Genomic DNA, 23,046 nt, shown 5'->3' on the forward strand with positions numbered 1-23,046 from the left:
ACTTGTATCAATTATCACTAAGCTAGGCTCATGTTGCCAAACATAAACATAAAATTTATGCATGGTGAAATTTGGGCCATATATATATAATATATATATAGAGATATATATAGGTAGATTTTCAGTTTACACGTGGTGTATGATGATGGGCTTAAACCAACCTTATGCGGCTTACGATATAAAAGCTATTCCATCACCTGGGTCTTGTCCCCATGACCGAGCCGATTTCCTTGGTGGTCGAGCCGGCCAAGCCCACTTGAAATCCTGTTCCTAATTGTCAGTTTAACCGATTGACTTTACCTAGGCTTAGCCCCAATCTCCAACAGACTCCAAGACATCACACGGTGTTTCACGACAACCTTAAAGAGTTTTGAGGCCTTTTCGGGAACACGGTCAGGGATCTTGTCTATAAATAGAACTCATTTGTTCCATTCAGAGGTACGTGAATACTAAATTTTCTCTTGAGTTTAGTTTGACTAGATACTGACTTCATCATCAGAGTGTGCTATGTTTTGCAAGTCACTAGCCCGACATATTACATCTCGTCCTTTGACTCTCAATACCGAGCCAAGATTCATCGTGTTGGTCAATTTCTCGATATATATATATATATATAACATACCAAATCAAACGACCTATTCAAAAAAAAATGAAATAAATAAAAATAAAATAATATGGAAAATATATATGTAGAAAATACAAATAATTAATTTAAAAAATGAAGAGAGAGAGATAGAGAGGGAGAGGGGTTTGGTTCGGTTGGACTTGTTGGCAGAGTAGCTTCTCGCTGAAGTTGGATCTGAATCTGATCATCCGATGAGATTGAGACCAGAAAACGGCGAACAACGAGGACAAACACAAACCATTATTTCTCGATTCAACCAACCATCGCCATTTGATCTTTTCTTTTTTCGCTAATCCCCCAAAGGAACTACACTTTCAAATCCATTGTCTCCGCGCTGTGGTTCTCCCCCACTTTGGAGATCACTCTGATCTACCACTACGCAATTCAGTCGAGATCACGATGGATTTCGGGCCACTTCTCGGGAAATTTTGAACTCCTGTGCCGAATCACAAAAATGGTGTTTGCTGGATTTAGGGATTTCTTTTCTTCCGCAGCCACTCGTTTGTCCGGCCGCCAGTCTTCCGCCGATGCGTATAATTCATCGTCGCCGCCGCTGATCGCCTCTCCTCCTCCTCAGGTTGCTGGATTTTCTTCCAGTCCTGCGCTCAAGAACAATCTAAGGCTTTCTTCATCGCTTCAAGATCTCTCTACTTACCGTAGACTTGATCTCGAAGAGGGTAATCGCGGCCTTGGGAATGCAACTCCTGATTTCAGGCCGCTCCAGCGAGAGAATGCCGGCGCTAGTTTTTCAAAGGAGAAGACATTGCCCGGAGGCTCCTCCTGGTGGCCGAGCCGGAAGTGGGTGCGGACAATTGTTCTTTTCCTGTGTCTATTGCTCTTTTGCTTTCTAATTTATACGGTTTCTGTGTATATTTATTCATATTGGTCTCAAGGAACATCCAAATTCTATGTGGTGCTTGACTGTGGAAGTACTGGAACTCGAGCCTATGTATATCAAGCTAATGTTAATTATAAGACAAATGGAGCCCTCCCCATTGCTGTACGTTCATACACAGGACAGAAGAAGAAATTGAAGTCTCAGAGTGGACGGGCTTATGATCGAATGGAAACAGAACCTGGGCTTGATAAGTTGGTTCGAAATATATCCGGGTTGAGGAAAGCTATAAAACCTCTGCTTCAGTGGGCTGAGAAGCAAATTCCAAAGCGTGCCCATGAAAGCACATCTCTTTTCCTTTATGCAACTGCTGGAGTTAGAAAACTGCCACCCGCAGATTCGAAATGGCTTCTGGACAATGCTTGGTCTATATTGAAGAGTTCGCCCTTCCTTTGCCAGAGAGAGTGGGTTAAAACCATCACAGGGACAGAGGAGGCTTACTATGGCTGGATAGCCCTTAACTATCAAAAACAGCTGTTGGGGGCTACACCGAGGGAACCGACATATGGGGCACTCGACTTGGGGGGCTCTTCTTTGCAAGTTACTTTTGAAAGCAAGGTACAAAATGAGTCTAGTTTGAACATTAGAATTGGCAATGTTGACTATCATCTTAATGCTTATTCTCTTACTGGCTATGGTTTGAATGATGCATTTGGGAAGTCTGTTGTCCACCTATTGAGAAGGATCCAAGAACATAAGAAGTTAGACCTGTCTAATGGAAAATTTGTACTTAAACACCCTTGCCTGCATTCTGGGTACAATGAGCGATATACCTGTAATCAGTGTGGTAAATTTTTGGGTATGGGGGGAAATTCTGGAATTTCTCTACGGCTGACTGGCGCTCCGAATTGGGATGAATGCTCTGCACTTGGTAAAGTTGCTGTAAATTTTTCTGAGTGGTCAAATACAAGTGTTGGATTTGATTGTGATGTGCAGCCTTGTGCCATAACTGATAACTACCCTCCACCGTATGGAAACTTCTATGCCATTTCTGGTTTCTTTGTGGTATTTCGATTTTTCAATCTGACTGCAGAGGCTACACTTGATGATGTATTAGAAAGGGGTCAAAAATTCTGTGAGAAATCTTGGAAAGTTGCAGAGGCTAGTGTTCCTCCACAGCCATTTATTGAGCAATACTGCTTTAGGGCACCATACGTAGTCTCGCTCCTGAGAGAGGGGTTGCATATTACTGATAAACAAATTATTATTGGTTCTGGGAGTACAACTTGGACATTTGGGGTTTCACTGTTGGAGGCAGGGAAGGCATTTACAGTTGCAACCAGGCTCGAGCTCCGGGGTTATGGAATTCTTAAAATGAAGCTTGATCCTCTGATTCTTATCGTCATCTTGTTCACATCATTGTTTTTTCTGCTTTTTGCGTTATCCTGTGTAGGCAGTGCAGTACCTAGATTTTTCCGGAGGTCATATCTCCCTCTTTTCAGGCATAACAGTGTCGCCACCACATCTGTTTTAAACATCTCATCTCCTTTTCGGTTACAGCGGTGGAGTCCAATGAGTTCTGGTATGTTTCTACAAGTAACATCTGGCTGCGTACTGATATTTATATTTATAAATCTTCATGTGGAGATTGTCTAGCATGAGATACGTTAGTGGCATGAGCAATGTGAATGTGTTAATTAAGCCAATCTTTGATCAGATGGGATGTGAAAAATGACTCTCATGGAGGAATCTGTCATGCTTCTGAACGAAAAATTTCACAGTTCTATATTATGAACTCAATAGGCTGCTTATGCTTTGTTAGTCTTATCATGATTTTCTGGTAGTTTCTTATCCAAAAAAAAAAAAAAAATTGATTTTCTGGTCGTCCCTTTGCGTTCCCAAATCGTGAAATTTTGTTTGGAATCAATATCTCTTCATCTGATAGTGTGTAAAAGTTTAATAAGAAATGGTTATTGGTTGAATGCACTGTGTGCATCATTTTAAAATGTTAGTTCTGTGCAACAAGTAAAAGATGCACTTTTGCACTACCACTACTTCAATGATATTACCAATTCACATGAATAAATATCGTTTTTACTTTTAACCACGTTTAGTGCTCCTAAAATCCTGATGGTTCTCTTACATTGTCAGCATATTTCGTTCGACGTATTCTCCCTCGAAGTTTTTAACCGTGCATCTACATAGTACATAAAATGATTTCCAATTTATTCTAGTTACTACCTTGGTTGCTTTTTCTATGAGATTGCTTCTTTATGGCCTTTTTTGGGTCTAAACTATGGATGCAATATGAACTATGGTGTAACAGGGGATGGAAGAGTCAAGATGCCACTGAGCCCAACAGTTAAAGGTTCTCAAGCGAGACCCTTTGGCTTAGGACAGGGCTTTGGCAGCAGCAGTGGCATCCAACTTATGGAATCGTCCTTGCACCGGTCGACCAGCGGGGTTTCACATAGTTATTCTTCAAACAGCCTCGGCCAAATGCAATTGGACAGTGGCAGCATCGGTTCCTTCTGGACCCCAAACCGGAGTCAGATGCGACTTCAAAGTAGACGATCTCAATCTCGAGAGGACCTCTCTTCCTCGCTGGTTGAAACACACATGGTGAAGGTTTAGAAGAAGCAGACTTTAAAGTATAGATTATCACAATCTCGATCGTAGCGGAGCCGACCTTTCCTCCTCAGTTGGGTGACGAAACACACATATGGTGGGAGGTTTAGAAGAAGCAGAGTTCAGAAATTTTGGTAGATTCACTAATTTGACCCCTCATTACTTTCTGACTTTTGAATAGAAAATATATGGAGGCTTGCTTAGAGTTGTTCATGAATTCAATTTAGGAATTCTTTCTGTATCTGAAGAATCCATTTTACATGAGAAGTAGATATGCATATATAGTTTCTCCCTCTCTCCCTCTGCCTTCCCTATTATACCCTTTCAGAATAGATTAATGAATAGAAATGAAAATTTATAGAGTGGATATAAAATGTTTAATATTGTGTAGAAAAAAAATTGAGTCAAAACCCCTCACCAAAAAGGGAAGTTAAAAGGAATTATGATGTTATTAGGTAAAATAACTAAACAAAAAATATCTTCTTGTAGGAGTGCTGTGAAAACTCAAACTCAATCCAACCCAAATACTTTGGGTTGGGTTACAAGCCGTAGAAATGTAGAGGTCTCAATTTTAAGAAAATGTGATATCGACAAATAGTTCTAAAAATACTATAAAAATTAAGAATTTATTACAAATATATATATTAATAAATAAATATTTTGGGACTTTTAAATAAGTTGAAAATTATTAATATTATTATTATATTTATATTAGTCATATTTTGTTGATATATATATAGTTCGTGATACTGTAAAAACGTTGAGTTATATCTTATGTCAATGTTGAATTCATAGACATATGTAAATGTCTTCTTCGATTGGTTCAATTCGTGAGTTAGTTTTGGTTGAATGAACGAATCTGAAGTTTTTATTAATTTAAGGTTAAAATATTATTTTGGTTACTATATTTTTAGCCTTTGTTCATTTTAGTCTATTTCATTTTGTCCCCTATACTTTTAACTTTGGTTCATTTTAGTCTCTGTACTGAAATTGTTTATTTTGGTCCTTGTACATTTAAAAAGTGATCATTTTAGTCCGTCTTTGCAAGATTTTAACACAAATTTTATACGTAACAGAAACGATTTAGTATAAAATAATGTTTACATTGTAATAAAATATATTGATTATAATGTGGTGTTGAAATCGTGATAAAAAATTAGATTTAAAATAAAATGAAAATAGCAAAATGGTAACCTTTTAAAAGTACAGAGACCAAAATGAACACTTTCAAAATAGATGGACTAAATTGAATCAAAGTATCAAACTAGTATTTTAACCTTAATTTAAAGTGTATTTTTACTTACCTGAGATTACATATGCAAATATCCTTTTTCATTTGGTTCCATTGAACAATTATTTTTATATTTTTTTTACTATTCTAAAACTTCTAGAAAATAATTTCAGTCCTTGGAATGTAATTTTCCAAGATATTATAGTTGGGACTGAGTTATTTATGTTACTTCAATATTTAAAAATAAATAAATATACGTTTTTAACAAATTAACATGTTGATTAATATAATGTCATAATTACGATGTAAATAAAATAGTTCCATAAATTCATAAACAAAAATTATTCTTAGGGTCTGAGCATCCCCTCCCTCCTACTCGTTTTCTAATTAAAAAGTAATGAAGCTTCTTTTGAACGCTCTTTAGTGAATGTTATAGCAACTACATTATTTATATTTTAACCCTTAAAAAATGATTTTAAGTATTGATTTATATAAATATACTAGTTGTTGGAAACTATTTTATATAAAAGTTAAATAACACAAAAATTGACATTTCACTTATATGCACAAAATATAAATTTACACATCCCTAACAATATCCCAAAAAAAAGGAAGGAGGTTAGTCAATATTAGAAAAAAATAATAATTATTTTATTTTTATTTTTAATGTAGTCCCATTTAAATTTAGATTACAAAATCTCAGTAAATAATAAACGTCCAGACAGTCTACCATTAGGGTACCTTCTAAAGGAAATCCTTGTTTACGGGAAGAATGACTCGATTTAAAGAATGACTATTAAAAAAAAAAGAGCGACAGGGGGTGCCAAGGAGGATGGTGCATCACCCATCACACCCCATAGATGTACTCAAGAATGTCTAGAGAAGGCATATGCAAAATGCAAGGCGAAGGCAATGTCAGTGGTGTCGGTGACAAGCTTAGCGGGGGCCAATTCGGGCCCCAGGCCATGACCCTAGAAGTAAGGGTTTCATCGAGAGTTTGGACGAGCGGTTTTAGAGTTAGATGCATATAAGTGAGATATGCAAGCACTCCAAGTTTCGTGTCAATCGGAGTTCAGACGTGCTCTCTACGTTGGCGAGTGACTCCTCGCCACTTTGCACGTACACGTCTAACAGACCAAGAATGCCTTAGAATGTACCTTAGGGGGAGGCATGGTGTCAGCTCTCCACCACCCTTGGGCCCTGTGGCCTAAGTGAGCTACCCCATGGCACATGCGTGTGTCATGGCGAGGGCGAACGTTGCAAGACCAAGGTCTTGTGCGTCTTCTTTCGAGAATGAGAATCTCAAGGACAGTGTCGAACGGCATGGGTGTGCCGGCATTGCGCCTCGTCCTATGGGCTGGAGGTTGCACATAGAGGCCGTTATGCGGTACGGTATGCTCGAACAATCAAGACACGGCCGTGGGAGTCGACGTGCCTCGATTATGTCCGGATGGATGGATGTCCGAAAGGTCTCGATCATAAATACAAGTCCATGGGTCGGTTCTCGGTATGAGTGCCCAAGTGATCAGCAAAGCCCGATGACATCCCGATGCTCGGGGTGGCATCCTATAGTATCGGTGGGCACCCGGTAAGTGAGAAAAAGCTAGTCTTTGCCCGGAAAGCGGCAAGACTCATCCCGGTTGCCAAGTTTAGTCATTCCTTGTCCGGATCTCGGTAGAAATCATCCCGGCAGTACCCGATAAGGCCGTTTAGCCCGTTATTGACTAGTTTCTCGATAGGAATGGTCTTAGAGGCGTCCGTTGGACCCGATAAGCTAGTTTTGACGTAGCTAAGCTGCATGAATCTCCCGGTTGTACTTGGTTGCCGTTTTAAGCTCATTCTGACCCCGTTATAGGTCATAACTCATCCCGGTAAGATCCTGGCTCATCGTAGGAGCAGAACGACCGAGTGGCCGAGAACCAAGATGGTTAGAAAAGTGAAATGGGGCAAGAGTTTCCCGTAAGGCTGGCCATGGTCGAGCTTAGATCATGGCGCCGTACGGTTGAAAAATGTACGACCGTGACACTGAGCAAGGACAAAGATACGGAACGGTCACTGTCGAAACAACAAAAAGCAAATGCAACGGACGACGGAAAACGATTGGATGCAGCTGCAAACGAAACGACATATTGGGAAGCATGAAACCAGGTACGAGTGCTGACTGCAAACTAAAAATTCACCTACCATTGTTCAACGAGTAAGGGAATCCAAATACGATTCTAGAATGATAGAAGCCTTTAAGCGCAAAGTATCAGCAGGTCTTTTTATTTTGGTCATTTTTACAGTTGTCCCAATTCGGATCATGATTTGAATTAAAGAAATTCACAACGATAGTTAAACTAGGTTCAAAAATTCGTAATCCAATCTAGTCCATGTACAAGGCTGTTGAAAGAGTTTAGCTACTTCTTACATCATCTAAGTAGAATTTACAAATGCACTTTCTAAGCTTACTTTGTTTAATTTCATCTCTTTGGAGGCATGTCTTAAAAATTCTTGCACGGTACTTAGGTAAATACTTGGTACTTCAACGGCGTATCCTTCTCACCATTAATTATTTGACAACTCATTTATTGTTAGTGGTGTTCACGAATTGGGTTGGTCGAGTTAGAGGTGGTTTTGGTGACCAACCTAAATTTTCAGGTTGACTATATATAGAAACTATCAAGCTTGAATTGGATGGCCAACCCAACCCAATCCAACCCAATATTTTCAAATTGGATTGGGTTGGGTTGTCGGGTTGAAGATGCTGCAACCGGCTGGCAACAATGAGCTACTCCACAACGGCCCGACGAGACTTCTGGATCTGCTAACGACAACAATAGGGAGCTGGCGACGGGGAGCTAATGATGACAACGAAAAGCTAATGATGGCGACTGAGAGCTAACGGCGGCGACGAAGAGCTTGAGTGAGAGAAGAAATGGTGAAAGGAAGAAGGGAGAATTTGCTTGAAATACAAAATGGAAGAAGATAATCAGATTGAGATTAAAACTAGATGGAGTGTTGAGATTAAAGATAAAGATATTATTATATTATTTATAATTAAAAAAACATATATATATATATATATATATATATATATATATGCATGCATAAATTCGAGAGTGGGTCGGATTGACCCGAATTTTTTTAAAGGTTGAACTCGAGACCCGACCCGACTCGATCAGGTTGGGTTCGTTGGATTATCGAGTTTTTTGAAGACCTCAACTCATTATTATTGTAAAAAGTCTCTATTTTTGCATTTATCTGTAATCGTTGAGGAGGTACAATATAAGCTCCCAAAATGCTCCCCTAAATTCGAACAACCTCATATCACTTTTCCTCCTTTTTATAAAAATTTTATCCTTAGACACACCCAAATAGACTTAAATATAAAACCTGTCACTAAAGCAAGCATAGTTCAGAGATAATTGACATATATCTCCAACCACCAGGTTGTGAGTTCGATCTCCTATCTCTACATATTGTATAAAAGGGAAAAAAAAAATACAAAACCTACCTTATTTATTCCTATACATTAACCCAAATCAAATCTAGTTACATTCAACTAGTGAGTAAGTAAAAGAAAAATAAAGCTGAGTGTTCAATGCCTCATTTATTAATTAATTAATTAAGATTAAAGGTGTGTTAATGCTTTTATCTTTAATGACCAACATTAAAGTGCATTTATATCTGTATCTATACACCATATTCTAAATCTATGTACTCTAAGAAGCACCTCGAAACTTAGGCTACTTCAAGATCATGGATGTGTAGTAAAAAATTTCAATATTATACAATGTAATTAAAATAAAACTTCTCAAAATTACATAGTCACGTGTCTAAATTTGGCAAAGCAATATTGATGTCTTATTAAGGTCTTGTTAATTTTTTAAAAATAAGTTCAAAAAAGCATTTAATAGTTAGGAGGCCACTTGAACCTAGTTCAACTAGTTAAGATACTTATTTTCGATTAAAAGATATTGGGTTCGAATCTCCATCCCACTTGTTGTATTAATAATAATAATAATAGCCAAAAAAAATATAATATCACCTACTAAATAATAGAGCTACAAAATAAAAAATATATATATATTTCCATATAAAAAAAAAACAGAACATGCATATCAATTATTAACATCAATCAATATATATAGGACAATTGAAGATATACGAATATTATGGCAAATCAATATCTAGACTAGTCTACATCAAAATATATATATAAGTCTACATCAAAATATATATATACTTATATATTGTATTAAAAAGGTAGGATATTAAAAATTATTTTTGGATAATAATACTCTTTTAATTTTTTATTTAGTGCAAACAAATAAACTCAAACTAATTCTGAAAATATAAAATTTGTTTTCATTAATGAATTGATTGCACACATATGCAATTTGGCCACCTTCCTATACAATAATGAAGTTGTTTTAAAACAAAACGAAAACTTATTCTTTTTGTAACCGACAACTTAATTAAGTTCCAAAATTATTAAAATTCCACCTAAATATATAAACATAAAACATAGAATCAAACTTTCAAAATCCATTTTTTAGCGAGTGAAAAAAGTTAAACAAAAAAGTGCAAAGGGAAGCTGATTCTGAACAAGAATAATGTAATTGATGAATGAGAAGGAGAAAATAGATAACAAAAGTCCAAAGTGATGTCGAAATAAGTAGCTCTCTTTCTTTGTTGGACGCATCTTTATTTCCAAAAATTGTGTACCCTCTCCCTACAAAAAAGTTGTATTCATTTCCTCGATCTATGTTTTTTTACTACATTTATTTTAAAATCTTCTTCTATTGAAAAAACAGGAGTGGCGAAGATTGCTACAAAAAATGATCGATAATATCAGTGTGGCGATAACAATGAGCACCAATGGCAGTAATGGTGACCACTAGTGGATAGTAGTGACGAGCACCAGCGGGTCGTAGTGACAAACACTAGTGTGGTGGCAGCAAGCAATAAGATGATGACGATGATGGTTGTGATGGAAGAAGACTAGAGATTAAGGAGGAGAGATGGACATTTGATATAGTGGTTGCGCAAAGAAATGAAATATGAGATTTTGAGAGAAAATGAGTGATTAGGGTTATTTAAACATTACTTAAATTACAAAAATATCATTAATTATTTAATAAAAATGCTATTGAATATGATTGTCTATTTTTCTTTATTTTTTATTTTTTTTTATAATCCTGAACTTGCATCAAAGTTATTAAAATTTCAAATATACACTTACGTGGTGTAAAATTAAAATAATAAAAAAATTATATGTATTCATACAAATATCTCTAAATAGTTTGGTTCATAGATTTTATTTCTAGATGTCCAATTGAAAATTGATAAATTCACCATATCCTTTTAAAAAAATTTCAGAAAAATACCCTAACAAAGATCAAATATGTTTTCTTTTAAAACCTATTCTGCTTTCAAATAAATAAATATATCTCGAGAAAGTTAGACATTTGAATTTTCTTCTTCTTTATTTATTTATTTATTTATTTTACAATTAGTGGTATTACATTTTTGTCCTTCTATTTATTGATTTCACTACTAAATTAAATTAGATTAAAAATATTTTGTGTATTTACACGTGGTAGCATATTAGTGTGTATATATATATATACTAAAATTGCAATAATCAATATTTAGTGAATCATTAGTTACTATTATATTGTTTAAGTTGTTTAGGGGAGGACTCTTTTTATGTGCCATCAAAATTTTACATTAACCAGGGAAAAGGAAGGTCCATAGTCTAAATAAAAGTTATTATTTATTCATTGTAGTCTATTTTTCATCAGAGAAACTTACACATTTGGTTCTCCCTGATTTTTTTTTTTAATTTTTTTTTTTTTAAGAAATAAAATTAAAAGAATGTTTATAAATTATTATTTATTCATTGTCGTCTATTTTTCATTAAGAAGGGAAACTTACACATTTCGTTCTCCAAGATCATATATTGAAAATGATATTGTTACTCGGTAAAAATAAAAATAAAAAAATGTACCATTTCAAAAACATTTAAGCTAGAAACATGGTTAGTGAAATATTACCTTTTTTTTTTTTACTCACAAACATGAAATAAGATGGATTTTTTTTTTCAATAAATTATTATTATTATTTGTATCATTATTTTATCTGTAGAATTTCCATCTGAAAAATTAGATGGAATAAAGCTTCCCTTGGTGGAAAAGCATTAATTTAGGGGGACCCATTTCTTTTGTAGCAGCTTTAGGATTTCATTTTTTTTTTCTTTTGTTTTTTTTTTTAAATGTTGGTTTCGAAATCATTTAAATGTTTTGGCAAATCCTCTATTTAACAAACGATTGCAAGTAATTACAAAAACAGTTTATCTATAAATTAGCCTCTTAAATAGATCATTTTGAGACAAAAAAAATCTCTTATAAGTTACACGATTTCAAAGTAATCTAGTTTTATAAAATTAAATCTTATTCACTCTTAAGCTGGACATAAAAACTAGTTTAAATCATTTGTTTTCTTTTTTCATTAATCTAATAAATAAATATTTACATGAAGAGGCATAGAAATCCATCCAATGATCCCAAACTTCACACAACTCAACAAAAAAAAAAGCCGCAAAGTTATTTTTGTATGGAACTGAAAATTTGCTCAAAAAAATTGTTTTAAATGATAAAGATATAGACATTGGTAAAATAAAAATTATTATATAGTAATATTTTTATTCAGGGTCAATTTAAAAAATGATAGACATTTATTCTACTTTGTAATAATATATATTAAATATTTTAAAAAATTTATAAGATTAGCAAAATATATAATTTTAAATAATTACCCAGAATAGACTGGCTTCTATTATTGTGGGCATTGGAAAGGAGATTGAACTTGAATTTATCGTGTGAAAAATGCAAAACTTTAAATGATTGAAAATCCCGTGGGCATAGCGGGCGGATCTGTGCGTAGCCATATATGTTATTTTATTTTATTTTTCTGTTCTAAAAAACATGATTTATTAAAGACAAATAAAAAAAAATAGCCTTCTAAAAAGTTTTATTAGAGTTCGTTGGATTAAAAGTTTTACTAGTTTTCTATCAACAGGATGAAAAAAGGAAAAACAAATAAAGAATAGTGTTTATGCAAGAATATGCACAACAGTGTTTTTCAGATTGCAGCTCGAACTCGGCCTTCGGACCGACCTGAATACTTGGGCGGACCTACACAAAAAGGTGAGCACTCCGACGATCAAGTCAGTATAGGTCGGATTCCCAGTTTAGTTCGAGGTCAGAAATCATCGTACCTGATCGTGGAGTGAGGTCCTCTACTTATGGGTGGTAGTCCCGCTAATCTCGCGACGGTTACACCCGGTAATCTCGGGACCGTCGGTTACACCCGGTAATCTCGGGACCGACGGTTACACCCGATAATCACGCCGCTGACAGTAGCTCACATCGGCCCCTACCGAGCTTCCCGGTAGGTCGGACCTCGGCCAGGTTCACCTCGACCCTCATACTTAGCATCTGTCGACGCTAGTGGTGGTGATCTCGGCGGTCCGAGCTGGGCATGACTCATGAGTCATCTTGGAGCACCAATAGGGGTCCTCCACGTGTCTAGGGTATTCTCTTCCCCAAACATTAGCCCCCTCTCTGTCTGGTCCGATCTCGACCTGGCAGAGAAGTTCATTCGATTTGCTTTGGACGCGTGGCGACTTCCTATTCGTGGGAAAATATGACCGTGACCGGGCGCCTGAGTGATTGCCGCACACCCCTTCGTGGATTTCTCTGAGGACGTACAGGCCCTCTTCAGGGGTTAGACATCTCAATAGAGGCAGGGAAAAGCCGCGTCGGTACAATGCTCCACCTCGGACCACGAACCGAGCTGCTCGCCTTGCCAACTTTCTGCGCTCCTTGGGGTCTTGTGGTGAATTGCCCCTAATGAAGTCCGCAATCGAGTCCATCCATGAGGACTCTGGAGCGCCGATCTCCATCAGATCTGGCTCTGAGATCGAGGGATTATCTAAGATCTCGATGGGGACCGACCTGGCCAGGTCGGTCTCGTACGCCGACGCTAACTTGGCCAAGGCGTCAGCATTAGAATTTTCTGCTCGGGGAACCCGGCTTACTTCGTAAGTTCGAAACTGGGCGAGGTGCGATCTGACCTTGCCCAAATACTTCTCCATTCGGGAGTCTTTGGCTTGGTACTCTTCCTTGATCTGGCTTACAACCAGCTGGGAGTCGCTGAAGACCTTAACACAAGAGGCCCCCAATGCTCTAGCGATTCGTAGGCCGGCAATAAATGCTTCATACTCAGCCTCGTTGTTAGAAGTCCGGAAACCGAACCGCAGGGCATACTCAAATCGCTCGCCTCCTGGTTCGAGCAAGAGGACCCCGGCCCCGCACCCCTTCTCATTGGAGGATCCGTCGACATAGATTGTCCACGGTAGGTCGGCCTCGCTCAGCTCGGAAGGTGGTGTGAGCTCGGCTATGAAATCTGTTGCCGCTTGTCCTTTCAACGCAGTTCTGGGTTCGAACTGGATGTCGTACTCACTTAGCTCCATTGCCCACTTCATCAGGCGTCCAGAAGCTTCTGGCTTATGGAAGATGTTTTTTAGGGGCAAGTTAGTGAGCACCACCACAGTATGGGCTTGGAAGTATGGTTTAAGCCGTCGAGCCGAGGTGACTAAAGCGAGAGCCAACTTCTCCATCTGAGGGTATCTAGTCTCGGCTTCGGTCATAGCCTTGCTTGTGTAGTAGACCGGGTTTTGCCGCGCTTCCTCTTGCCTGATTAGGGCCGAGCTGACGGCACTGTCAGACACTGCTAAGTACAATTGGAGCTTGTCCCCCGGCATGGGCTTGGCGAGCAAAGGTGCCGAACAGAGGTAGCTCTTCAATTGCTGAAATGCTTGTTCGCACTTCGCTGTCCATTCAAACGACCCTTTCTTTCGTAGGACTTTGAAGAAAGAAAGGCACCTGTCTGTCGATCTTGAAACAAACCGGTTCAGGGCCGCAATCCTGCCATTGAGGCACTGGAGCTGCTTTAGCGTCTTAGGTGCCTCCATCTCTATCACGGCTTTAATCTTTTCGGGGTTGGCCTCGATTCCCCGGTTGTTCACCATGAAGCCAAGGGATTTGCCCGAAGAGACTCCAAAGGCACATTTAGCTGGGTTGAGCTTCATTTGATATGTCCTCAGAACCTCGAAGGCTTCGGTCAGATCGGAGAGATGCGCCTTCGACTGCTTGCTCTTGACGAGCATGTCGTCCACATACACCACCATATTCCGGCCGATCTGCTTGGCGACTATTTTGTTCACCATTCTCTGGTAGGTCGCTCCTACGTTCTTTAAACCGAAGGGCATGACCTTGTAACAGTACAGACCTTGGTCTGTTATGAATGCGGTATGACCTTGATCGGGGACATGCATCTTGATTTGGTTGTACCCAGAGTAGGCGTCCATAAAGGTGAGCAGTTCGTGCCCGGCTGTGGCGTCCACGAGCTGATCAATCCTCGGCAGCGGGAAGCAATCCTTCGGGCATGTCTTATTTAAGTTCGTAAAATCTACGCACATTCTCCACTTTCCGTTAGATTTTTTAACTAATACAACATTGGAGAGCCACTCGAGATACGAAATTTCTCTTATGTATTTAGCTTTCAAAAGTTTGCTAACTTCCTCAACAATTACATCACTCCGCTCTTTGTTTATAGGTCTTCTTTTTTGCTTTACAGGTCAGAATGACGGATCTATGCTGAGGCGATGCGTCATGATTTTCGGGTCAATGCTAGGCATGTCCTCATGGGACCACGCAAAGACATCCGAGTTGGATCTGAGGAAGTGGATTAGCTCTTCTCTGTCGGTGGCCCCCAGCTTGGTTCCTATGCTTACTTGCTTCTCAGGACTAAGCAGAGGAACAAGCTCGAGCTCCTCAGTGGGTGCGGCAGACTCCCTCCTCGGCAGGTCGGCCTCGAACTCGAGCGTCCCATCCCTACCGGATGAGTTTCGAGGGCGCAGACCGATGAGCCTTTGAGTGCGGAGGCATAACACTCCCTCGAAGCGGTCTGTTCTCCTCGGACCGTGCCCACGCCATTAGGGGTGGAATACTTCAAAATTTGATGAAGTGTTGAGGGAATGGCCCGAAATAAGTAGATGACGGGTCTCCCAAAGATGGCGTTATAGGCCGATCTACCGTCAATTACCACGAACTCGGCCATTTGGGTGACCTGTGTTTGGTCCTGCCCAAGTGTGACCGACAAGTCGATGCAACCCTCTGGGATGACCGATTCTCCAGAGAACACAACCAGCGGTGTCGGGCTTTTCTTCAATTGCGACCTCGTCCATCCCAGGGCGAGGTAGGTCGGTAAGGACAGGATGTTAGCAGATGCGCCTCCGTCTACCAGCACCCTCCTGACCACCACATGATCAATCAAAGGAGCGATCACAAGTGCATCATTGTGGGGCAGGTGCACCTCCTCTAAGTCTGTACTGTCGAAGGTGATTGGGCAGGTCGGCTTCTGCTCCCTGATGATGCATACCTCGCGCCTGGCTGCACGAGCTAGCTCCTTTCTTTTATGTCCGGACTGACCCCCGCTTGCCCCTCCGAAAATGGTATTGATGACTGCAGGTCGGTCAGTGCGCCGGGGCGGCGTCCTCGAACGCTTCCGCTCTTCCTTTTTCTCCGCCGAGATGGTCCTGGGCTTTCCCACAAATTTCTTGAAGTAGCCATCTTGAATTAGATCCTCAATTTGGCGCTTCAACTCACAGCAGTCCGACGTATTATGACCGTGTCCCGATGGAAGCGGCAATACTTGTCCTCGCTGCGCCTCTCCGGGGCTCCCCGAAGCTTCTCAGGACGCTTGAGTAGTTTTTCCATTCCAGATTCCTCGATGTTCGTTAGGATCTCGGAAATTGGAATCGTGGTCGGAGTGAAGCGTTCGTAAGGTCGGCTCCTGGTAGGTCCGTTCTCCGCCCTTCGATACTCAGCTCGGCCGCTGGAAAAGGATCCCTTGTCCTTGGACTTGGGATCTGCCTTTTCTATATCTTTTCCACTTCTGCCCCGACCGATCTTTCGTTCTGGTCGGCGGATTTTGGTTCGGAGGAGCTCCTGTCCATCTATGACTTTATTCGCCTTCTGAAGCACCTCGATGAAGGTGGCCGGTGCCTCCTCTCCAAGTTTCACCGTGAGGGCCTCGTCGGCTAGACCGGTGAGAAAATAGCACATGGCCGAGTCATCGGAGCAGTGTGCGACCTTCAACTGCTCCTCCTGGAATCTGGTGACATATTCTCGCAGCGTCTCACCCTCCTTCTGTCTGATGGTGGCGAGATGGGTCGCTGTCTTTTTGTCATAATGCCGAGAAGAGAACTGGGCGAGGAACTCCCATCTCAGCTGTGAGTAGGTCGGGATCGACTTGGCTGGCAGTCTCCGATACCACAATCGCGCGCTGCCAGTAAGCGCGATTTGAAAGGCGCGGCATTTGATTGCGTCTGATGCCGCTTGGAAATCCATGAGGCCTTCAAAGACCTCAACATAATCCTTGGGGTCATTCGACCCATCATAAGGCTTCACGGTAGGAGCTTTGAACTTCGGAGGGATCGGTGCTTCCAAAACATCCGAGGTGAAGGGCGATTCTCCCAAGTTGCCATCGTTCAGTGAACCTTCTTTCTGCTCGCATTTGGCCTTTAAGGCCTCCACCTAAGCGTCGAGCTGGTCCCTCAGCTGGTCGAACTCCTCCCTTGTAATCACTCCTGTAGGAGTTGCTGGGTTGTGAGAGGATTCAGCCTGCTGGTTGGAGCTCCTGTGTGAGCGGGATGGTGACTGTCCTTTTCGGAGAGATGAGCCTCTCTTTCTGTTGAGATGATCACGGAGGTCTCCCCCCGGCGAGTGTGTCCCTCGCTCTCGATGTCTTCGGGATGTTCCTCCTCGACTGGGCCGAGGTGGGAACCCCTTGGCTCGCGTATGTCAACGCGCGTCACTCGGTTCTCAGATCGAGACCCTGCGCCTGCAGCTAATATCATTTCGTTATACATTTCCTCCATGGACCGCATTTGTGTGCGCATTGCCTCCATTTCTCTCTGAAGTGCGTCGAAGTTCTCACTTGTTGGAGCCGGGGCTGGACCCCGGGCGCCCTTCTTAGAGGTCTCACCTCGGCCACGGGTGGCCTTGGATGTCCTTGGGTGCGCAGGTGGTAGGACAGGCGCGGTGATTCGTGCCGACCTGCGGAGGGGTTCTGTTGCTAGGCCGTCGTGACCTTGCCCCTCTACCACTGCTGCTCCGACCTCCCTCTGGTGGGCATCGCTGGCAGCTAGAGTCCTTCGATCTGCCGTATTGGTCGAGTTCCCCGGTTGAACCATGTTCGCTCGCGTGTTGGTTTTAAAGACTTGGGATGACTTAGATTGTCGTTCCCCACAGACGGCGCCAAATGTTTATGCAAGGATATGCACAACAGTGTATTTCAGATTGCAGCTCGAACTCGGCCTTCGGACCGACCTGAATACTTGGGCGGACCTGCACAAAAAGGTGAGCACTCCGACGATCAAGTCAGTATAGGTCGGATTCCCAGTTTAGTTCGAGGTCAGAAATCATCGTACCTGATCGTGGAGTGGGGTCCTCTACTTATGGGTGGTAGTCCCGCTAATCTCGCGACGGTTACACCCGGTAATCTCGGGACCGTCGGTTACACCCGGTAATCTCGGGACCGACGGTTACAGCCGATAATCACGCCACTGACAGTAGCTCACATCGGCCCCTACCGAGCTTCCCGGTAGGTCGGACCTCGGCCAGGTTCACCTCGGCCCTCATACATAGCATCTGTCGACGCTAGTGGTGGTGATCTCGGCGGTCCGAGCTGGGCATGACTCATGAGTCATCTTGGAGCACCAATAGGGGTCCTCCACGTGTCTAGGGTATTCTCTTCCCCAAACAAATAGTTTTTTTTTTATTTTTTCTCCCAAAAACAGTAAGTTTTTTCCTGTCATTTTCATTTCCTTTTCTTCTTCCTTCTTTTATACTTTTTTTAAAAAAAGCATTATATTGTTTTTGTTTTCTTTTCTTTAATCTTTTAGTTCAATTTATTAGGAAAAGTTTTTTTTTAGTCTTTGTTTCCTTCTCTTCTCAATTTGAACAAAATATTTGAGGATGTTCTGCCATAAAAATTTTCTAGAAATTTTCTTACTTTGAATCTCTTATTTTATAAAACAGTTTTTTGTGATATTTTGGACTCTTTTTCATAAAAAAAATTTTACACACTTTTTACATAAAAATGATATGTTTCTACCCATTTTTAAAGATGGTTTAGTATGATTTTCATATCTGAATTTTTGTGAAAAATAATTATGTTGTGTTGAAATTTTGGATCTTTTAAGAAAATTTCATATTTAAAATTACCGAATTATCAAAGGGTGGTTAATGGTTGTCTCTTTGACATGCACAACTAACTTTTTTTTTTTTTCTTCTAAATCTCAATATGTTGTTTCTTTGGGAGATGTATTGGAAAAAATCTAATTTTTTAAAAGTTGATATTTTCCACTTTGAAATAACCCTCACAGATTTGCTTTTGGTTTCACCCAAAAAACGACATACTAATGAAGATAATTGTCCTTCCTTATATACTATGGATCACCTCCTTCCTTAATCAATGTGGGACTTTGTTTGCACTCCTCACCAACCCAACAATATGGGATCTTGAATTCTAGTCAAACATGACATTTTATGCAACCCAATAAAGTGTTGAATCATCGATCTCCGACTGGCCAATCACTCACCATTCGTTTTTTGATCCCTTCATTAGAACAATAACTTCGATGAAAATTCATATTCTACTTATGACATATAGGGTTGAGTTCTTAAAAAAACAATTACAAATAGTCTTTGAAAAGACGACCACGTGGTCATTTTTTTTAAAAGACCAACTTTGCATGCATGTCGTTTATCCCTCAAAGAGACGGCCAACTACTTTCCAAACACTATTCTTAGAAATAATTTGGTGGAGTATATTTTTGGAAATAGTTTAAGAAAAAACATTATAAAATAAAATAATAATAATAAAAAGTCCATTGGCTTCCTGTTAAACCTGAAATAAAAACTAGTTTAAATCATCTGTTTTAATTTATTATTTCATTAATCTAATAAATAAATATTCACATGGAGAAGTAAATATCCAATGATCCCAAACATTCACACAACTCCAAAATAATAATAACTTACCAAAGTGAGCATAGCTGAACAGTGTAATTGCCATATACCTCCAACCAAGAGGTTGCGAGTTTGAATCTCCACCCCTATATCTAGTTTTAGGTCAGCATTTCATTGATGATCATATTTTGATTCTTCTACATAAACACTTCTGTAGCTTCGAGGTTAGAAAAATATACTGGATTCTACAATGTGTAGTGCTGGAGAGTATTTTTATACAGATAAAGGTTCATTCTAGTGATTGTTGGAATAGTAATGGAAAAATAGCGCTTTTGCACGAAGAGTTTGAAATTTGTAGTCTTCCAATATTTTGTTAGCTCACGAGGACTTAGTATTAGTTTTATGTTCGAAATTAGTTGGAGGTTTTTGCCAAACTGAACATAAGTTAAAGGCAGATGTCCTGATGAAGAGGTTTTATTTTGATTCAGTATTTGTTTGTTTAGGCTTATGCAAAAATAGAGAGATATGTAGACTTGAAAAAATACATCTCACTTCTTACAGATAGTACAAAAGGTTTCTTTCACCGACTTGTACTTGACAAATCGTACAAAATGTTTTCTTTCACTATATTTTTTCCCCAAATTAGCCCCACAGTTGAATTTGCTCTCTCAACTGCCAACATATTTCATCTTTATGAATTGAAATAATAATAATAATAATACAAATTACTTGGGAACTATGTTCATATCCATAAGAAACTAGTCAATTAATTGTATCCAAAGTTACAACTTCATATACAATATGCTTCATATCTACTCAATTCCATTCAACAATAAAACCAGTATAATCAGATAAAAATCTACCGGTCGAGCCGTCCGGTCCGATTCGGCCTAAATTTGCGGTTGTTCGGCTAAGATATGTTCATAGCTTATTGAGGTCACTTTCTTTCACAAAGAGTCCGTGGAAGCCGTAAGGGACCCGCCGCGGAAGCTTCACCGCCGCGACAATGGCGAGATCCGGCGACTTCGCGTCCATGACGATGAACCTCGACTCGCCGGTGTTCTCGTTGTGAACGTACGAGACCACGTATCCGTCGTCCTCCTCCGCCGCCGTTTCGCCGGCATTTTCCCCTTCCCTCGGCACGAAGAACGGCTCGCCGCCGTAGCAACCAGGTCCGAAGATCCTGCTCGCAACGATGCAGTCTCGGCATTCTTCTTGAGACACGTCAAGCTTCACCACTCCAGAAATCTTCGGCATCGGATCGCCGACGCCGGCGTATACGAACCTGTTCTTCCTCCCGACGTACGACGGATTTATCACTCCGAAGTCCAGGTTTCTGGTCGATAATGGCCGCCGCGTGACTATCCCTGTTTTCAGGTCGATTCTGACTTTCTCCACTAAGGCGTGAACCAGATCCATTCTCTCCATCGTGTGTTCGACGGACAGAATGTTCGGCGCCACCATTACCACGGCGTCGTCTTCATCCCAAGCGTTAATGGCGTGAATCAGGTTGAATCCTGGCACATCGAACCACTTCATTTTCGATTCGTCGGTTGCGTATCGAGGAATTATTCCTACTCTGCAAACTTTCGACGGATCGGATCCGACTGGAGACCGTCCTTCTGTAATCATCTGCATAGGATTGAATCCGATTTGAATTTCTCCAAATACAGCGTACTTTTCGGTGATTGCAAAATCGTGGAGGAAGGAAGGGCGACTCATTGAAAAAATCGGCACATCGGATTGTTTGGCACCGCTTCTGTCGAATCGGAAGAAGGTTAAGAATGGAGGCAGAGGACCGTATCGGAAAGCGAAAGCCTCGCCGGTGACTGGATCAACTTTCGGATGAGCAGTCATACTGATAGAGAGTTTTCCGTCGAAATCATGGCGGTCGAGAGTCTCTATGTCGCCGGTCGGAGTCAAGCGAATCGGATACGGCAAATCGGACTCGCCAAGGGCGTAAAGACGGTCGCCGAAGTAAGCCAGACTAGTGTTTGCAAGACCAATCCCATTCGCCGGATCAAACTGGCCGGTTAACATCCGGCCGGCGGTGACGGCGCTGCGTGCGGCGGAGGCGGTGAGGCCATTGAAGCCAGAGAATACATTGGGGATAACCGGATGCCCAACGTCACGCTCCAGAGTGTATTTGTAAGTCTTGACGTAACGGCTGCAGAGGACAGCGCGGCCGTCGGAGATCCGGAGAGAGTGAAGCATTCCGTCGCCGTCGAACAAGTGGTAGGGCCCACGGGGAAGGTACTGCGGATTCGGTCCATTACGAATATAAGCGCCGTTCAGAGATGGAGGCAACGATCCCTGAATCACCTCGCACTCCGTCGGCGGAAGCTCGTCCACCGGCGCGAAGTTATCGGCGAGCACATACCGCGGGTCCACTGACGGATTCACCGGCGGATTTATGAAGTTGTTGATCAAGTCGTCGAAAGCATTGAACAACCTCGCCGGCAGCGACGGCTCAACTCGTCTGGTGGAAGAGCTCTTCGCCATTGCCGGAACTTTAGCAGGCGGCGGAGGAGTAGCTCTCAGTGGTGAGGAGTCGGCATCGGAGGGCCGGGGTCCTGTTTTCTTGACAGTTTTGGGGGTTTCTTCTGTGAGAACGGAGGATATGACGGTGGCAATGGAAGGTCTGGAGATGGAGATTGCCGGAGAGAGGAGCAGGTTTCCGCCGGAGAGGAAAGGGGATGAGATGGCGTCCATCAATGGCGAAAATGATTCGTGGAAGAAAAATTCTGCGTCCGTGGCAGTGCAACCTGCAACTTTTTCAGACGCGCTCGTTAAAGGTTGGTCCCCGAACTTGATTGAAACATGATGGGAATTTAAAGAGGAAAAAAATTGGGTAACATATAATTTAATCTTTTTTTTTTTTGTCATTTTGTTTTTAAGCAAATATAAGGCTTTTACTTTTTTTTTTAATGAAAGAAAATATAAGTTATATTTTTAAAAACAATAAAAGCTTAAATTCTTATTTTGATATAACTTTTAACCAACTAAACTTATATTTGGGTTCTTGAACTTAAAAAGAAAAAAACAAGGAGAAAAAATAATAAATGGTACTGTGTACTTTCATCAAGTTTTTTCTTTTTTTTTATTTTTTTATTTTTCAACTTTTAAAAAATTAACAATTTTGATTTTTGCAATATTATTTTACAATTTACTATCACCTCACTTAATACTCAGGTTCATTAAACTGAAAGTCTAGAAACCAAAATTAAATATTTTACTAATTTATTAACTAAAAATAAAATAGATTTGATTTTGTTTTTTCTTTTTTTTTTACCTTAAAAAATATAAAAAGAACAAATATCGTTCCATATTTTCATCTAAAAGTTAGCCTAGTTCATTTGTTTTATCGGTACGCAAATAGCTTTTATTTTTACAAATAGAAAACTTTTTTTAAAAAAAAATAATTTCTAAACAGCTGCAGAATAATTATTTGTCCACTCTTGGAAAAGCATTTGTTTGTTTCTGAGCAAAAATAAACATTTGAACAGATTATTCTATCCTTTTGGATGAATCTTCACGCGATTAATCATAATTAATTAGAATTAATTTTTTAGTAATGGAAATTATCTTACCTTATGTGATTGGCATATTCAATAATGGCTGATCAATTAATGACATTTCG

The 23,046-nt window shown here is 40.4% G+C and overlaps 2 protein-coding genes across 2 annotated transcripts; one reads left to right on the forward strand and one right to left on the reverse strand.

Moving 5' to 3' along the window:
- The first annotated feature begins 728 nt into the window (after positions 1 to 728).
- LOC111008377 (GDA1/CD39 nucleoside phosphatase family protein) lies at positions 729 to 4,385 on the forward strand. The gene is made up of 2 exons (XM_022281054.2): positions 729 to 3,042; positions 3,787 to 4,385. Exons 1-2 carry the CDS (start codon positions 1,080 to 1,082, stop codon positions 4,092 to 4,094), a joined length of 2,271 nt encoding a protein of 756 aa, XP_022136746.1. The 5' UTR covers positions 729 to 1,079; the 3' UTR covers positions 4,095 to 4,385.
- Positions 4,386 to 20,151: 15,766 nt separating this feature from the next.
- NCED4 (nine-cis-epoxycarotenoid dioxygenase 4) lies at positions 20,152 to 22,220 on the reverse strand. The gene has a single exon (XM_088118602.1). It carries the CDS (start codon positions 22,116 to 22,118, stop codon positions 20,328 to 20,330), a length of 1,791 nt encoding a protein of 596 aa, XP_087974728.1. The 5' UTR covers positions 22,119 to 22,220; the 3' UTR covers positions 20,152 to 20,327.
- Positions 22,221 to 23,046: the final 826 nt, after the last annotated feature.

This window comes from Momordica charantia (genome assembly GCF_013281855.1).
Source record: "Momordica charantia cultivar OHB3-1 chromosome 10 unlocalized genomic scaffold, Mcharantia_2.0 BLBB01000010.1, whole genome shotgun sequence".
In the NCBI taxonomy this organism is placed as follows: Eukaryota; Viridiplantae; Streptophyta; class Magnoliopsida; order Cucurbitales; family Cucurbitaceae; genus Momordica; species Momordica charantia.